The 14,888-nt window shown below is 44.7% G+C and overlaps 2 protein-coding genes across 2 annotated transcripts; one reads left to right on the forward strand and one right to left on the reverse strand.

The window, feature by feature from the left end:
• Positions 1-1,863: 1,863 nt before the first annotated feature.
• Positions 1,864-8,496, forward strand: LOC125747022 (uncharacterized protein C6orf132 homolog). Its single transcript, XM_049021687.1, has 5 exons — positions 1,864-2,424; positions 3,424-3,512; positions 5,031-5,121; positions 5,694-7,740; positions 7,903-8,496. Exons 1-5 carry the CDS (start codon positions 2,346-2,348, stop codon positions 7,994-7,996), a joined length of 2,400 nt encoding a protein of 799 aa, XP_048877644.1. The 5' UTR covers positions 1,864-2,345; the 3' UTR covers positions 7,997-8,496.
• A 359-nt stretch (positions 8,497-8,855) lies between these two features.
• Positions 8,856-14,812, reverse strand: wdr77 (WD repeat domain 77). The gene is made up of 11 exons (XM_049021688.1): positions 14,607-14,812; positions 14,349-14,516; positions 13,507-13,692; positions 13,130-13,271; positions 12,877-12,926; positions 12,678-12,748; positions 12,532-12,586; positions 12,241-12,312; positions 11,062-11,167; positions 10,010-10,078; positions 8,856-9,541 (listed from the first exon to the last, which is right to left on the reverse strand). The coding sequence occupies exons 2-11, from the start codon at positions 14,449-14,451 to the stop codon at positions 9,394-9,396; spliced, it is 1,002 nt and encodes a 333-aa protein (XP_048877645.1). The 5' UTR covers positions 14,452-14,516; positions 14,607-14,812; the 3' UTR covers positions 8,856-9,393.
• Between the last annotated feature and the right edge of the window lie 76 nt (positions 14,813-14,888).

Below are 14,888 nucleotides of genomic sequence, written 5' to 3' on the forward strand. Positions count from 1 at the left end.
TTTGTTCAAAAAACATACAGTAAGGTGAACTGTTGTCTCTAGATTGTCCAATGTTTGTGAGTATGTGCCCTATTATGGGCTGAAAATCTATCCAGGATGTCCTCCACCTGTGCCCGAGGCTTCTAATAGACTCCTGACCCAATAGGAGCTTGTACTCCATCCATCCATTTTCCAAACCGCTTATCCTACTGGGTCGCAGGGGGTCCGGAGCCTATCCCAGAAGCAATGGGCACGAGGCTGGGAACAACCCAGGATGGGGGGCCAGCCCATCACAGGGCACACTCACACACCATTCACATACACATGCGCTCCTACGGGCAATTCAGCAAGTCCAATTAGCCTCAGCATGGGGGAACCTGGATTACCTAGAGGAAACCCCACAACGACATGGGGAGAACATGCAAACTCCACACACATGTGACCCAGGCGGAGACTCAAACCTGGGTCCCAGAGGTATGAGGCAACAGTGCTAACCACTGCACCCCCGAGCTTGTACTCAGTATTGGTTATTTTCTTAAAATAAACATCAAATCTTCATCCAGAGCAAACTATATGCAACACAGAAGTGGAAAGTACTGCAAAAGCTGAGAGGAACCAGAGCGTTGTACAGTAGTGAGAGACCTAACCAGCGTAATTTATGACCTTTGCCCATGGTACACGGTACAATGAACACTAAAGGAGAAGAACATGAACATGAAAAGACTGATCAAGCATCTTATTTAAGACTCAACTGCAAAACATCATGCTTTTGTGGTGTTAATCACTGTATCTCATTGCCTATTTCGGGAACTGGCAATGTAAGAATTAAGGTTTGTCCATTTGTGACATTTACTTAGTTCAAACTATTGTAAGTGTTCTAGCAATGTTGTATCAACTTGTAATATAATGTGGAATTATTTTTAAAGTAATGTTTCAGCTATGTGTTAGATTATTACTGAACACAATAAGCCTCAAATGTCCAAAATTGGTAGTTAACTGGATCTTGTAACTGGGCAAAGTAGTAAGATTATCATGTTAATTCTCCTTTTCTTTCTTAACAGCAAAGCCAGTGTTTTTATTAAAATGTCCAAGCTAGTTTTTAATAGCTTAAATTAGTGGCCTCTTGCTGAAATTCCATCAAATGTCAAGTATGGCACTATGCTTATTATTGCTGTTGCCACTTTATGTATATCACTTGTCTTGTATTTAATGTGTACATGGCTTCTATACTGTATTTCCTCTGTAAATTATATGTTCACTGTTTGTCTAACTTCAGAGACATCATCTGCCAGAACCAAATTCCTTGTGTGAATTAATGTAAATCTGATTTTGATTCACGTGTAACTAAAGGAAAATAAATTTAGAACTTTCATAGAAAGCAGGATATATCTAGTATTGATATTACATACATATATACTTATATAAACCTTTGTCTTTTGCTCACCAAGCATTTTTAAGTTTAATTTTTAGGCTTTTTAAAAATATAACCAACAACTCCTGCACACAACTGATGCTCATGTCTGCTACACCCAGGCACGTCGAGGAAAATCGCATCCATGCAAAAAGTGTTGGTGCAAGTCAAGGGCGTGGGCATATTTTTGGTATTGGTAGGGACCGAATCATTTCCGAACCCCCGCCCCTCTAAACACACGGTACTCCCACAAATATCGGTAGGAACATGTCCCTACGGTCCATACCCACATCTACGCCCTTGGAGCGACCGGACCGACAGAACCGGTTTGAAACCCGAAATGAAACGCGTTACCATGGTGACGTTTGTTGCGCTATAAACGGCAAGTCTCCTCCAACTTTTTCCTACCGTCATGCCTGTACTTTGCAATGGAATATTATCATGGCTTTATTTTAAAAAAACATGAATGTATATATATAGACTACATTTGATTTGTTGAACACATAAGTGCTATTGGGTCCGTGGTGCGTTTATTAATGGAGACGTCCTATTGCTTAATAATGAATCAACAGGAACGCGGCCAAAAAAAAAGTTCTTTTTTTCTTTTCCTGGGTTTAAGTCATTGTTTAAGTCCATGCTGGAATGCGCTCGCTGCGACGGACACCGTGACTAATAAGGTTCTTAAGATGTGACGTTCGAGGTCCTATAGCGGGGCGGGGGTGCGCCGCGGCCGCCGGGTTTGTTTACCTCACCTGCCGAAGTGCGACAGGGAGGGACGGGGGAGGTGGCCATTTTATCAGCCTTTTCCTGGACAAAGTTAAGAAAGCGAAGCAGATCATATACCTGCCTACAGTCTACAAGTTGGCAACTTTCGTCTCCGCTTTTACATCGAAGCATCCTCAGCATGGTGGCGTAATAACGTAATTATCCGCCCGGAATTAAAAAAAAAATCACAATGAAGAAAGGACATCTTAATTTTCTGGGTAAGAAGAACCAGTCACTCTTCGACTCCAAAATTACAGCGAAGGAGACAGGTGAGTGTGATCACTGAAAAGCTGACAGCTTGACATGTTTTATTATTGATTATCAGTAATAAAACGGTAATTTGTAATGTGTTATTTTATAACTGAAAGGGAATGTCCTGTGACAAGGACACTTGAACTTTGTACTTGAAGGACTTATCAATGCGGTGTCAAATTACTGTTACTGTTATTACAGTATATTAGCCGATAAAATCCAGCAAATTTAACTGTTGGGAGAAGTTGTTGGGATTGAAAAAAAACAATGATTTCAGTATTAAAATAATACTAGGAGCCTATAACAGAAATGCGGTAAATATAATATCACGAACTTAAAGTTAGCTGGAAATCGCATTACGTCTTTAAGTAGCACTGTAGTATTTTGCGGACAGGTAATTCACGGTAAAGACGCAGTTTTTGAGCAGGACATTGTGTAACCTTAATGTGATCAGAAATATGCAGCTTGTTGACGCGTTACAGGGCGCGATTTAAGTGTCGAAGGAAGTGTGGGAAGGTAGCGAGGTCACAGGGGTTCCCCACCTTTCCTTTGGCAGTAATTCACAGCGCTGTCAATCATGGAGATGGTTTAAAATCTGCGGTGGCTGGTTTTCCTATGAAAACATGCGATCATATAGTCTTAATTGTATAAAATCTGTGAAATATTACTAATCTGTTGCCTTGTACCGAAGTGACCATTTTAATGAGCGTTAAACATAACTACTCTTTCATTTTTTTAAAGGTAAAATACAAAAGAAAGGATTATTAAGGCAAAGCGACATCACCTGTATGAAACAACGTGTTGATGATGACGATGACGATGATGAATGTTGTACTGGTTATAGAAGGCTATAGCCAAATTTATATAAATTGTGATTTAAAAAGAATCAAAAATCCTATCTATATCTCAATTATATCTTTGATCACAATGCATATTGTGTGTAGTGTGTATTGGACCCCAAAATGCAGTGAAGGGCTATATACTAACTGGTGTTTTTTTCTCGTTCTCCCCGTTAGAAAATGTTTCTTTTTCGTTGGACACCTCATCCGTCCCTGAATCAGGCACAGCAAAAGTGCGAGCCAGACCAAGAGTGAAACACTACGCTGTAAGTCTATACACACAGGCCAGCGAGAGGCTTTCCTATGGTTAAATGAGGTCAAATGAGACCAATCTCTAGTTCTTTAAATGTGACTGGTTATTCTACCTGCCAACAATTTTGGTTCCATACTTTTAACTTAATGTTCCACAGAAACTCCGTCACAATATTGTAGTCAACGAAAAGCTTATTCAAGCGGGAGTTCTTCCTGAAATCAATGAGCTGTGAGTTCCTGTTGTGTGACATTGAGAAAGTCTGAACTGCAGCTGCCATTGCTGCTCTACCGCTACATACTCTCAGACGTTTGTGGAAACACGCAAACTTGCTTTCAAATCGCCATGATGATTCCATGTTTGGTGGGATAGGGGCAGAGAGTGGGTGGCAGATATTGACAAGTAAGGTGAGGGAACTGAGAGATCCATGGTGTGTTCAGGTTGGATTGTATTGTTTCCATATTAGAGCAGGTGCTCGTAAAATGCGACATGATGCAGTTCTGCAGCTCGCATGCTTTGATGTGTATAACTTCTACATCGGCCACCCATGCACTCTGCTGGTGTGATGGACGAGTAAGAGTCACTGGGCTGTCAAGAGCCCAAAAAGCTATAAGGATATTATGTGCAGTTGACCTAGAAGGTGGTTGTACAGTCTAGGTGCTTGGGTACTTATGCTGCCTAGACATGTGACCAGTGTTATGGGCTGGTCAAAGCAGAACCTGCGGGTGAGGCTCGAATCCCATTGTGCCCATAACATTTCCTGGCATTTCCCATACGTTTAGCATGGTTGAAATGTTCTGATCAGGTTTTGGGGTATGTGGCTCTGGAAAAGATACCAAGGCATTCCCAGATCCCTGGGGAGGGGAGGAAGGGGTGACGACACCAAACACAGTCATGCACACCAACACGCAATCCCTTTGTTCCCATAGACACGAGTGCAAGTACACACAAACAAATCCTCCCCGTGTACTGACATTCCAGGGCTTCCCCACCTTGGCCGTTTTGGGCAGAGATGTGGGTGGAGTCTGCAAGTCTGACTTATGGCAGGACCTTGGGGATGAGCTTTGTGTTGCCTGGGAAACTGTCCCAGTGCAGAGACTGCTGTGTGAATCAGCTAAGGGCGTTGGCTATGGGCTGTCAGGCTGCCCTGAGAAATCCTGCGTAAAGTGTGAGCCAATTTGACAGGAATGATCTCACAGCAGCACGTCACTTTTTCCATTTTGCATTCTATTTTTTTTCTACATTACACTTTATATCTACTATTAAATAGAATAAATTGGTAGCACAGAAATGCAGTAATCCCCCTCTCCTCATTGTTTACTTCATAGCATGTGTGCTACTGATTGCTTGTGCATGATACACAGAACCGCGCAGTAGTTGCCTGATCCGGAAGTGCTGTTGTCCCTCGGCCCTCGTGGGCAATCCGCCTGTTCATTTATTAACTCAGCCTCAGGCACAGCTGTTTAATTATTACCCAAGCCTCTCGCACAGGGTTGGGCCACCAAGCTGACTGACCTACTCTTCTGTTCCTTAGTCTTCCTCTGACCTCCTGCAAGGCTTGGCTGTCCCAACACCCAAGGTGCCCATCATGCCACCTGTCAATGGCCTACAGACATTTGGGGAAGGTAAACCCCCTCCCATTCCGAATTACCTGGTGTTGCCAATGCATTACATTTAATCAGCTGTGACTTCAAAGTGCACTTTCCTTCAGAGAGACCTCGTTTCCTTCAGAGAGACCTCGTAATAATGGTTATATTGCCAGGGCAATATAAAAATTCTGTCATCTACTCATCTTGGTATTGCCTTCACTAACTGACCCTTGAAATCATTGAAAGCCTGGAGTTCTTGTTATAAGGCATTAACCTACCCGCTTAAATAAAATTAAAAGTACTTGTCTGATTTGGCAGAATCGGCACAACATGTTTGCCTACTTCCCCCACCAAATAAAAAGTAATATATTTAGAAGGTGTTGTTTTTTAGAAATGGACCTTAGAATATTGCATAAGCTGAAAGTGTCTTTGGCTTTACATTTTGGGTTTCTCAACATTAACTGACCTGCCTGACACCAAGGAACAAAAAAAGCAACATGCTACATCCTTCACTAATAAAACATGTTTCACTCAGCTTGTTTAAGAGAACTTCCTCTTCCTGTCAATCGTCCCTCTTATGTTTGCTTGTACCTGTTTGTTCCTCACAGTGAACAGACAGAAATATGGAAGCAGATTCTCCCTGGCTGTGCCTGGCCCAGTAGAAGGAGAGATCTTCATTCCACCTCCACCCTCTGTGGCTCCTCCACCACCCCCCACACAGTCCATCCCACCTCCACCAGAGCTTTACCTCACCCCAACCCCCCCTTCTGAGTCACTCCAGCTGGCTTCCCTACAGCCCCCACCCATGCCTCCACCAAAGCCCCCAGTCCAAATCACCATGAAAGATGATGACCTGGCTTCTCTCAGACCACCAGCAATGCCAGCTCCCAAGGCTCCCTCCAGCTCATCTGGTGTCAGCCTCTCAGGGCGTAGGCTGTCCAATCCACCAAATGACCTGGAGGTACCAGAGCACCCTAAATTTGCTCCTCCACAACCACCAACGTACTCTATGGAGCAACTTCAGATCATCAATCTCAGGACTCAGAAAGTTCCACCTCCAAAGCCAATGAGGTTCTCCTCCATGCCCAGTCAGGATGGACTGCCTTCATTTGTGGCACCGGCACCTCCATCCCCTGCACCAACACCATCCAGCTTCAACCCACAGAACATGGCTAAGGTCAACAGTTCACCCAAAACAACCCTGCTCAATAGACAGATGAGCCATGAAAGAAAAGCTCAATCTGTGGTTATTGTACAAGATATTACTGGTAATATACCTTTGCAGCAAGAAGTAAAGGATCCAAAGGATGTTCCTACAAAGTCAGCTGTACCCCCGTCAAAGCCAGCTCGAAGGAACAGCTCTGGAACCCAGCTGGAGAATGATATTAAGAACTACAGTTTTCAAGCAACTCTTCCTAGTCAGGCCAAGATTAATGCATTAAATTCCAAATCCATGGAAACAACAGAAGACCATAACCCACTCACACCTCCTTCCCCAAAAGCTTCTCCCAAGCTACGAAGGACTAGTTTAACCTTGCCAAATGTAGAATCAAGTTATGTGAAGCCAGCTTTGTCTTCAGAGAGAGGCAGTAAGCATGGCCCTTATAGCCATATGCCTCAAAATAATATGTCCAGTAGAGGTAGTGTGTCACCAATGGCTCTTCTGATGGCTGCCAAAGAGCGAGAAAAGCAAAGGACTTCCCTGACCAGGGGGAACAGCTCCAGTGAGCCATCCACACCAGTGAATGTGCTCCCCAGTGAATCCAGGCCTAATTCTTTCACAGTTGTCCCTAGGTTCACGTCATCTTCAGGTCTGACAGATCAAGAAAACTCAGACCAGGGTCTCCTTCCTGGTGATCGAAACTCCAGTTCGAAAAAACAAATGACTGCTCAGTCTCAAATGACCCCCCTACACTTGGAATTACCAAACGAGAAAACAACTGCTAGCGTACCCTTCCCCAGCTGCATCAGGGATGAGGAAAGTGGTGAAGATTTATGTACCGCCTTCATCCCCCCTCCTCCAGAATTTGCCAATGAAGATGATGAGGAACAGGGGGGCGACCTGGTCCGTGTTGAAGAACCTTCAAAGCCGATCCAGTCTGACACTCCAACAGTGATTACCAGTCGTCTGGCCACAACGTCTTCAGTTATCTTAGACCACCATAACAATGGTCCAGTCCCGAACCTTAACCCTTCATCCCAAAAGATAAGCCAACCTCCTCCAACACCACCACCTCTCCCAGTCTCATTCAGCAAAGGGCCTCCCCCTCCCCCAAAGCCAAAATCAGGAAAAGGACCAAAGCCCCCAAGCTCCCCTGTTGCAAATTCCAATGTTGTTACCAAACCTCCACCTCAAGTTTCCCTAAAGACAGGCTCTGCCCCCCTCTCCACAAGCCAGGCCACTCTCCTAAGCATCCTACAGAAAAAGATGCTGGAAATGGACCAGAAGCATGTGCTCCCTCAGTCGGACAATAACAACGAGGAATGGGGATCACATCTGTCCGACGAGGAGGGTGGGGTTCCCTTGCCACCGAAGCAGAATCCTGCCATAAACCCTCAAGCCCCGCCTCCGAAGACCCAGAGCCTGGATTTGCGAGAGTTGGAGAGCCAAATGGCTAAGAGAGCTTTAACTGCATCCACAAAACCTACCTCCAGGTACCACAATCTCTATCCTTACCACAGCCCTATTACCAGTATTGCTCCCATCGCAGGGGCATCAAACTAATTTCTGAGCAGTCAATGTGAGGATTTCAGCCAGTCGCAGGTATTTTGTCTTCTGTTAAAAAAATCACAATGCTTCTGTCCTGTTTTTTCCAGTGACGGGCCACAGTCGAAGCATCCTGCTGGCCTGACCTTTGCAGTGCGACCTGGAAGCAAACAGCCCATCACACTGATCAGCAAAAACAATTAACTCCAAGGAGACGTAGGACCATTCTGGACAGGAACCTTTGCTCATATCATCTGCACTCCTGCTCTGAGAAACGATATGTCATCGACGTAAGACTTCGATTATAAGGTCACTGTAAATAATTCCATAGGTTTAAACAGTTAGCTGTGTTTCTGTACATAAAACTGGAGTTGCAAGGGAATGGTTTCCATTGCAGGTGCAAACTACATATTTATGCATGATCTCTAAGCTGTTAATTGTAAGCTTTTTTGTGTGGAAATGGCTGTATTGCCATTGGCTGTCTATACCTATAAATCAGAAAAAGGCTACAGACCAGGTCAAATACTGCTATACTGTAACTGCAATACATCTGATGCTCAGCATATGTGGTTCAGTCCGGGAAGAGCAGTTACTACACGCAGCTTTTGGAAATGGACTTTATGCTGCAGGAGACAGCACACTGCACTGCAGTGGCATATTTTTTGGGGACAGACACAAAACACAATAAACCAGCATGGAGTGCATTGTCATGTGCTTATCTTTAAAAAAGTGTGAACTTGTCACAAAAATGTTTGACTATCAGATTGCGTTCTATCTCGAGGTGGGGTGTTGCAAAATACTCTTCTTAAAAGTATGTCACTGGCATTGTGCGTTACTGACTAACACCAGCATTTACGTAGAAAAGGGACGGAGGAGGCCTCTCCTTGCAGTGGAATCAGGGCTAAAAACTGAAATGACTCAATGGAAAAGGAGACTGACTTATCAGTGTGTGCTGCAAAAGGAAGTCAGTCAAAACTATTCAAAAGTTCAAGATCAGTTCTAAACTAGAAATTCCAGTGCTAGTGACCCAGCACATCAGGGGGAAAAAAACTCCACAAACACATTCACAAATACAAACTTTATTAACAGCTGGGAAAACCAGGAGGTGTATTACCAGCACTGATATATAATCTCGTCAAACGTCAGTACTTCACAGGTTGGGTGAAACCAAAGCCAGCAGTCTCAGGGGAGGTCTAAGACAAACTGAGTCCAACCGAAAACAAAATTGCCGAATCCACTAAGACGTGCGGGGGTTTCCATAGCTACTGGGTTCCAGAGGGCTTCTTTGGGTGCTATGGTAACGTTTGTTGGCTAAAATGGCATGAGGAGTGCAGAGGTCCCATAAGGCACTGGCTGGACTGTGTCAGCATAAGGTGGGCACAAATGCCGGCTAACCTGGGCTCAACTGGATGGGTGCCAAGGCAGCTGTGAGAGGGCACCCCCTAGCTGTAGCAGAGTGTCGGAAAAAAAGGGCTGCAAACTCATTTGCTCAATTACACCCTCTGCTGTATATAAAATGCCCCCCCCTCGCCCCAAATGAGGTGGTCAAGTCCTGGGTTATACCCCTGATTCTGACCGCCCTCCTCCCCCACTGAGAAGTCCTAAGGGTCCACAGGGCAGGCAGACTGGGTCAGTCCCACACTGTGGTGGAACACCTGGTGGTCCCAGCCCACCGTGGTCAGAGTGTCAGCCCCCCCTGGGGCCCAGCTCACACCTCGCACAAAGTCTTGGTGCTGCCGGTTCCGGAAGCTTCAAAAAGAAATAGAAAGGCTAGCATGAGAATGGGAGAACGCATGCACACACACAAACAGGAACAAAACCCACACACACGGGCACAAAACCCAAAACTAAATGGATTTATGTAACAGTACACATTTATTGTCACTGCACGCGTACAGCGAGATTTACTTCACAGCTTCCATACTCTATGCTATTACTGATACTACACTAAAAGTAGAGCACAAAGAGAAATGGCAGTAAGTAGTAACAATGAAAGCAACATCAGAACCAGTACAGTACAAAAAAAAGGCTAATGGTATTAGCAGATGCTGTGGAAAGTATAAACAGCAAGTAATAAACACCTTGACTGAATGAACAGTGTAAATAATGATGTATTAGTAAAGTGTCCAGCGGTATGAAGAATTTAGACGTGTAATTAGCCCTGCAATGCTATAGGGACACTTCTTAAAACGCACAGATCGAGAGGCCGACACTTACACTTCTGAAAGCTGGGAGTCCATCACTGCTACGGAACAGTCGTCGCTGATGGAGGCCAGCAAGGGGACACTGTACCGGAGGAGACGACAAAATTGTTACATCAGCAAGAACAGCGGGCTTTCGGCTAACAAGCTTCCAACACGCACGTCCAACCTCATGAATATCCATGAGCTCCCCATCAATCCAACAGCCTCGCTGCCAAAGCTGACTGTGCTTTTCCGCCACTCCCAAGAAAGGAGCCGTACCCAACCCTGTGCACCTGCGCTGACATGTCCCTGATAATAGGAGCGAAAGCGTGACCAATCTCAGCTGGCTGCGTCACCACCCTCTGACTGATCAAAATACATGGAGATACTGCTGTTCTGCGCGGGGATTATCTGAAGGAAAAAAGCATATATTCTATATATTGTTAATTAGCAGTATCACACACTGTGATGAATTCCCACAAACTCATAACTTGAAAATGTCCAACCTCCTACTTCAAAAACGGAACAGCTGAACGGAATGGATCCGTAAAGCAAATTCACGCAAGCACGTTCTAATCCCGCTAGCGTTTGATACCTGCATAATACACCGAGTCTCACAGACGCGCCAGTAGAAATTAGCACATAATAAATCATGATGCACACTGTGTGAACAGTAAACAAGCTTCTCTTAGGATTTACGTCATCGTCACTCCAAACCCGGCAACGTCTCTACTGAGCCGACCCTCCTGCAGTGCAAAACTGAAGTGAGTTGGAATTGCTCCGTAAACTGGCGTCTCTTCGCGGTAAGGATTGGGTATGGCTCAGTTCCAGTATGCCAGTGGAAAAATGCCATAAGCAGGACTGGGTACCAGTTCCAGTTCATTGGCAAAACGTATGAATTTTTATTCCCGGCCGTAATGGTCTTTGAACAGAAAAACCTTAACTGGATGTTTTAAGTGCAGCAATCTGTCAGAGGTCAGTTACAACGAGAAGCAAAGTATATGTAAGCCTTCAATGTCAATCTGAACATTAGACCGATACCATCCTATCGTTTGCCTGACATCTTGAACTATGGTACCAGCTCACCTGTGCGTAGAAAAAGCCAGGCCCATAACACTACGGTCATGGGCGTTTAATGTCTGGACCCGCTCTCCTTGGACGTCCCTCAGAGTCACCCGCCCAAGCACGTCACCTGAGTGAGAAAACCAGTACGATCATGGTTATCGTCGCAATCCTCACGAGATTCCAGCTCTTATGGTTATAGCCAGAAGTATAAATCGTAAGCTTTGTCACAATACGATTCGATTCTGCAAGGCAGCGATTCAATCTGGCAATATTAGAAATGTTACTGCGATACAATTCAGTAATACATGATCGATATTTTCAATACAGTAAACATAAGCTGATTTTGAGCTGAAATAAATTCCACTACAAAGACAAAAATAAATTCTATTTTTCTTTTTAACAATACAATATTCTGAAAAAACTATACAAAGTACTTCAAATAAAAAGTCTCACAAGAATACAAGAATCATTGTCTTACTGTATTTATATTTTAACAAAATTTCTGGACATGTATAGGTTACTCTGACAACATAGGAACATAGATGTACTGAACTACATCAAATGGACTGTAATGCAGTGACCTCTACTCTGTACTAAGGAGTGTCTCTAGATTGTTTTTGTTAGCAGTGTTTCGGCAAACTGTCATAGTTTAATCACATGAATTGATATTTGGTAACAGATGATTAAGTGAAATCATGGCCTTAATATTAGGCCACTTAATATTAAGTGAAATCAAGGCTTTTAATATTGATTAAAATTGATGAATCGTTACATGCCTATTTATAAGCCAACCAGGGGCATCTCACTGCGGTACCCCTGCTCAGGATGTGCGTGCAGCAATGCTGAAAAGTCCAGGTTCAGAAAGTAAAAATCCAGACCAAGATTTGGTTTCAACCAGTTGAGTACTCTGACTGTGACTCTATACTCAGCCGGCTGGTTGAATCAAAAGCTTGGTCTGGATTTGTACTTTCTGAACCTGAAGCCATGCAATTAGGTGAACTGGCATCTCTGAAACACCTATAGTGTGTGGCTATGCGCTCATGCTTCTCATAACAGACTCACACCCCCCATCTATGGTGTACCCCTACCTTGCACTCTCTGCTGCCTCGAATAGGCTACATTGCTTCCCAGTGACCCTGTGTCAGATAAGCCGGAAGGGTATGGAAGAGCAGACCCACAGTCCTCAACTGGAACCCTTACCGTAGGCGATGATGTTGCTCTGCTGTGGGTGCCAGGCTAGCGATGTGGCGGAGCAGTTGGGGGACACCGCATCTGGAACAGGACCAGAACAATTACATCACACACCTCCTTAAGGTTAAATACTTCCACCTATTTACCTTTGGTTGACCATCTAGTCTGCAGCAAATACTGAATACGGTGTACAAGACAAACCTCACCAGCGTGTCCGAATGACTGCAGCAACCTCTATACCCCGCCCATGTGGCAAGGTTTGCTCACGCAAAGCCAAATCCCTAAAGTGCCTATTCTTACCTAGGCGGCTGGCTGGCTGAGATTTCCTCCTGTCCCAAAGCAGGAGACGACCATCCTGCGGAAGGAGAGAGGTAAGGCGGGAGAATGAGGATTCTGGCAACGCCACGAGATTTAACAAGCCAGTGTGGTGGGAGATGTTTTCCTACCTGACCACAGGAGAGGAACAGGGCCTCATCAAGAGGACTGCAGGACACACAGTTGACGGAGCTTGAGTGACCTGCAGTTTAGGGAGGAGCAGGAAAATCAAGGAGGTACAGGGGCAAGAGGGGCTTACACTGCGCAAGTCACAAAGTCACTGCACACAGGTTACCGAGCGAGCACACTGCCACACGACGACTCACTTACCATTATAGGTGTTGACCACCGTCTCCTGATTCAGGTCCCAGACCTTGATGCTGCCAAAATAACAGACAAATCCAAGTCGGAGGGCCACACTGCAGCACAAGCTACTCCACAGCCAGTTCACTGCACAGTTTGCAAGTCCTCCAATGCAAATGAGGAATGCGAACTGCCAGGCACACCCAGTTGAATGACACTGATTCAGATCCAGAATGCCAGATAAAGGGCTCTGATGACATCACAGAGCCCCGACACCTACCAGGAGTCCAGGCTGCCGCTGACTGCCATGCCCCCTCCGCTGGTGGGGCTGACACTGGTGACAATGTCATCGTGCTCATGGAGGCTGAACTTGTTCACTATCAGCCTGCCATCCTCCGCCAGTTCCCACAGTTCCACGGCACCTAGACACACACCAGCACAATGGAAACTTAAACACTAAATATTAAATAACTACCTAAATAAACTTTTCAAATCTTCTAAACATTCCAAAGTATCATTCCTTTTATAACATTTTTTCAGTCCGTTGTACGAATAAAATTATGTAGCATTAAAAAGGTCAATAATAAAAGGACCCACGATCACATCAAAATGCAAACTGCACCTATAACCAGGAAGAAATCGGAGATGGAATCTCACCTGAATCTGAAGCCACCAGGATGCCGCACTCTGACACCCACCTGGCTTCCGAGATGCCGGACTCTGTCTGCACGCCTGCACTACAGCGGTCCTCACTGGGACACTGCGTGGGGTCCCGATACACCCAGATGGAGCCTGACCAGCACCTACCGGTCAGGCTGGAAGCACCCATCAACAGGCTGCCATCTTCCAGGGAAAACAATTCATTTTAAGAGCCTGCAGACACTGTAAATTGAGCGTATTCATATAAACCACAAACAAACGTACAGCTATTCCACAGAAGCATAATAGGCGTCTTAAAATTAGTTTAGGAAGCAGATTATATGTGTATATAAAAACCTTACGCGGTACTCTGCTGGTACACTGTTTAAAAGGTATAAAGAGCCGTATTTGGTAAACAAATTTTCGCCTGAAGCAACGGCGTTCCTAACTATTGAAAAAGTCAGTGGTATAAGTCAAGTCTATCTGGGGCTTGACTTTTTTTATTTATTTTTTTTTTTGAAGGAAGACTGGCATCGGGGCTATAGCCCCGAGTGATCAGACCTAACGTGGCTCATGCACTGAAGTACACTTCGTTAAAACAGCAGGCTATTTGACCTAGCAAATAAAACAAGCTTTTTGGGAGGGAGTACCACGATGATAACACGACTTACCAGCGGGAAATCCTTAACATTGCTCAATAATACTTCACCGGACTTTGCTACGAAACAACTATTACAAACGAAACGAACGAATGGTCAACTTTTCATATGCAATTCTTTCTGCAATAAGAATAATGTAACGTAGAACATGCTTTAATCTGCTGCGATCGACTCAACCAACTAACAGGTGCATCGGCTTACCTTTCCTATAATGCACGGAGTCGAGGTGCTTCTCCATGCAGGCCGGGGCATTCGGAGGAATGTTCCAGCGATTTTCTTTAGTCATTCTAGTCGCACTTTGCATCAAGGCACCTTGCCGATTCGGTAGCTTGAAATCCTCCCTCGGTTGTTTTGATGGCTATTCGACAGCTACAGCACAAACAAGCAAAGTGTTAACAAAGCACCACATAAATACCACAAGAATCCCCTTCAGTGCATGCGATGTTTTCGTTTTCCGACCTGGTGTATTCTCCGTAAATGAATTAACCGGTGAACAGCGACGTTCCTCATCCACCACGTGTCTTGTTGCAGGTTTACTTCCGGTTCCGGGTCCTACTTCGATCCGATTGGATCTATTATGATTGGTTTTACGGCATAATGTCTATATATGAACTGAGATGTCTGTATAATAATTGCGATAAAAATGCATGATCTGTAACCCGGAAATTGAAATACAGTAGCCATATTAAATGTCGTTTTAATGCCTTAATAATCTGACTAAACCAGTTGTATAATGCAACG

Source organism: Brienomyrus brachyistius, chromosome 8 (assembly GCF_023856365.1).
Source record: "Brienomyrus brachyistius isolate T26 chromosome 8, BBRACH_0.4, whole genome shotgun sequence".
In the NCBI taxonomy this organism is placed as follows: domain Eukaryota; kingdom Metazoa; phylum Chordata; class Actinopteri; order Osteoglossiformes; family Mormyridae; genus Brienomyrus; species Brienomyrus brachyistius.

What these genes read in the sequence shown, in the direction of transcription:
- wdr77 (XM_049021688.1), bottom strand. Translation starts at nt 14,451, where the DNA reads ATGCAAAGTGCGACTAGAATGACTAAAGAAAATCGCTGGAACATTCCT. An exon ending in CCTGGTGGCTTCAGATTCAG is followed by an intron (nt 13,272 to 13,506) that starts GTGAGATTCCAT and finishes GTGTGTGTCTAG; the next exon opens with GTGCCGTGGAACTGTGGGAA. An exon ending in AGCGGCAGCCTGGACTCCTG is followed by an intron (nt 12,927 to 13,129) that starts GTAGGTGTCGGG and finishes TTATTTTGGCAG; the next exon opens with CATCAAGGTCTGGGACCTGA.
- LOC125747022 (XM_049021687.1), top strand. Translation starts at nt 2,346, where the DNA reads ATGAAGAAAGGACATCTTAATTTTCTGGGTAAGAAGAACCAGTCACTC. An exon ending in AATTACAGCGAAGGAGACAG is followed by an intron (nt 2,425 to 3,423) that starts GTGAGTGTGATC and finishes TCTCCCCGTTAG; the next exon opens with AAAATGTTTCTTTTTCGTTG. An exon ending in TCCACAAAACCTACCTCCAG is followed by an intron (nt 7,741 to 7,902) that starts GTACCACAATCT and finishes TGTTTTTTCCAG; the next exon opens with TGACGGGCCACAGTCGAAGC.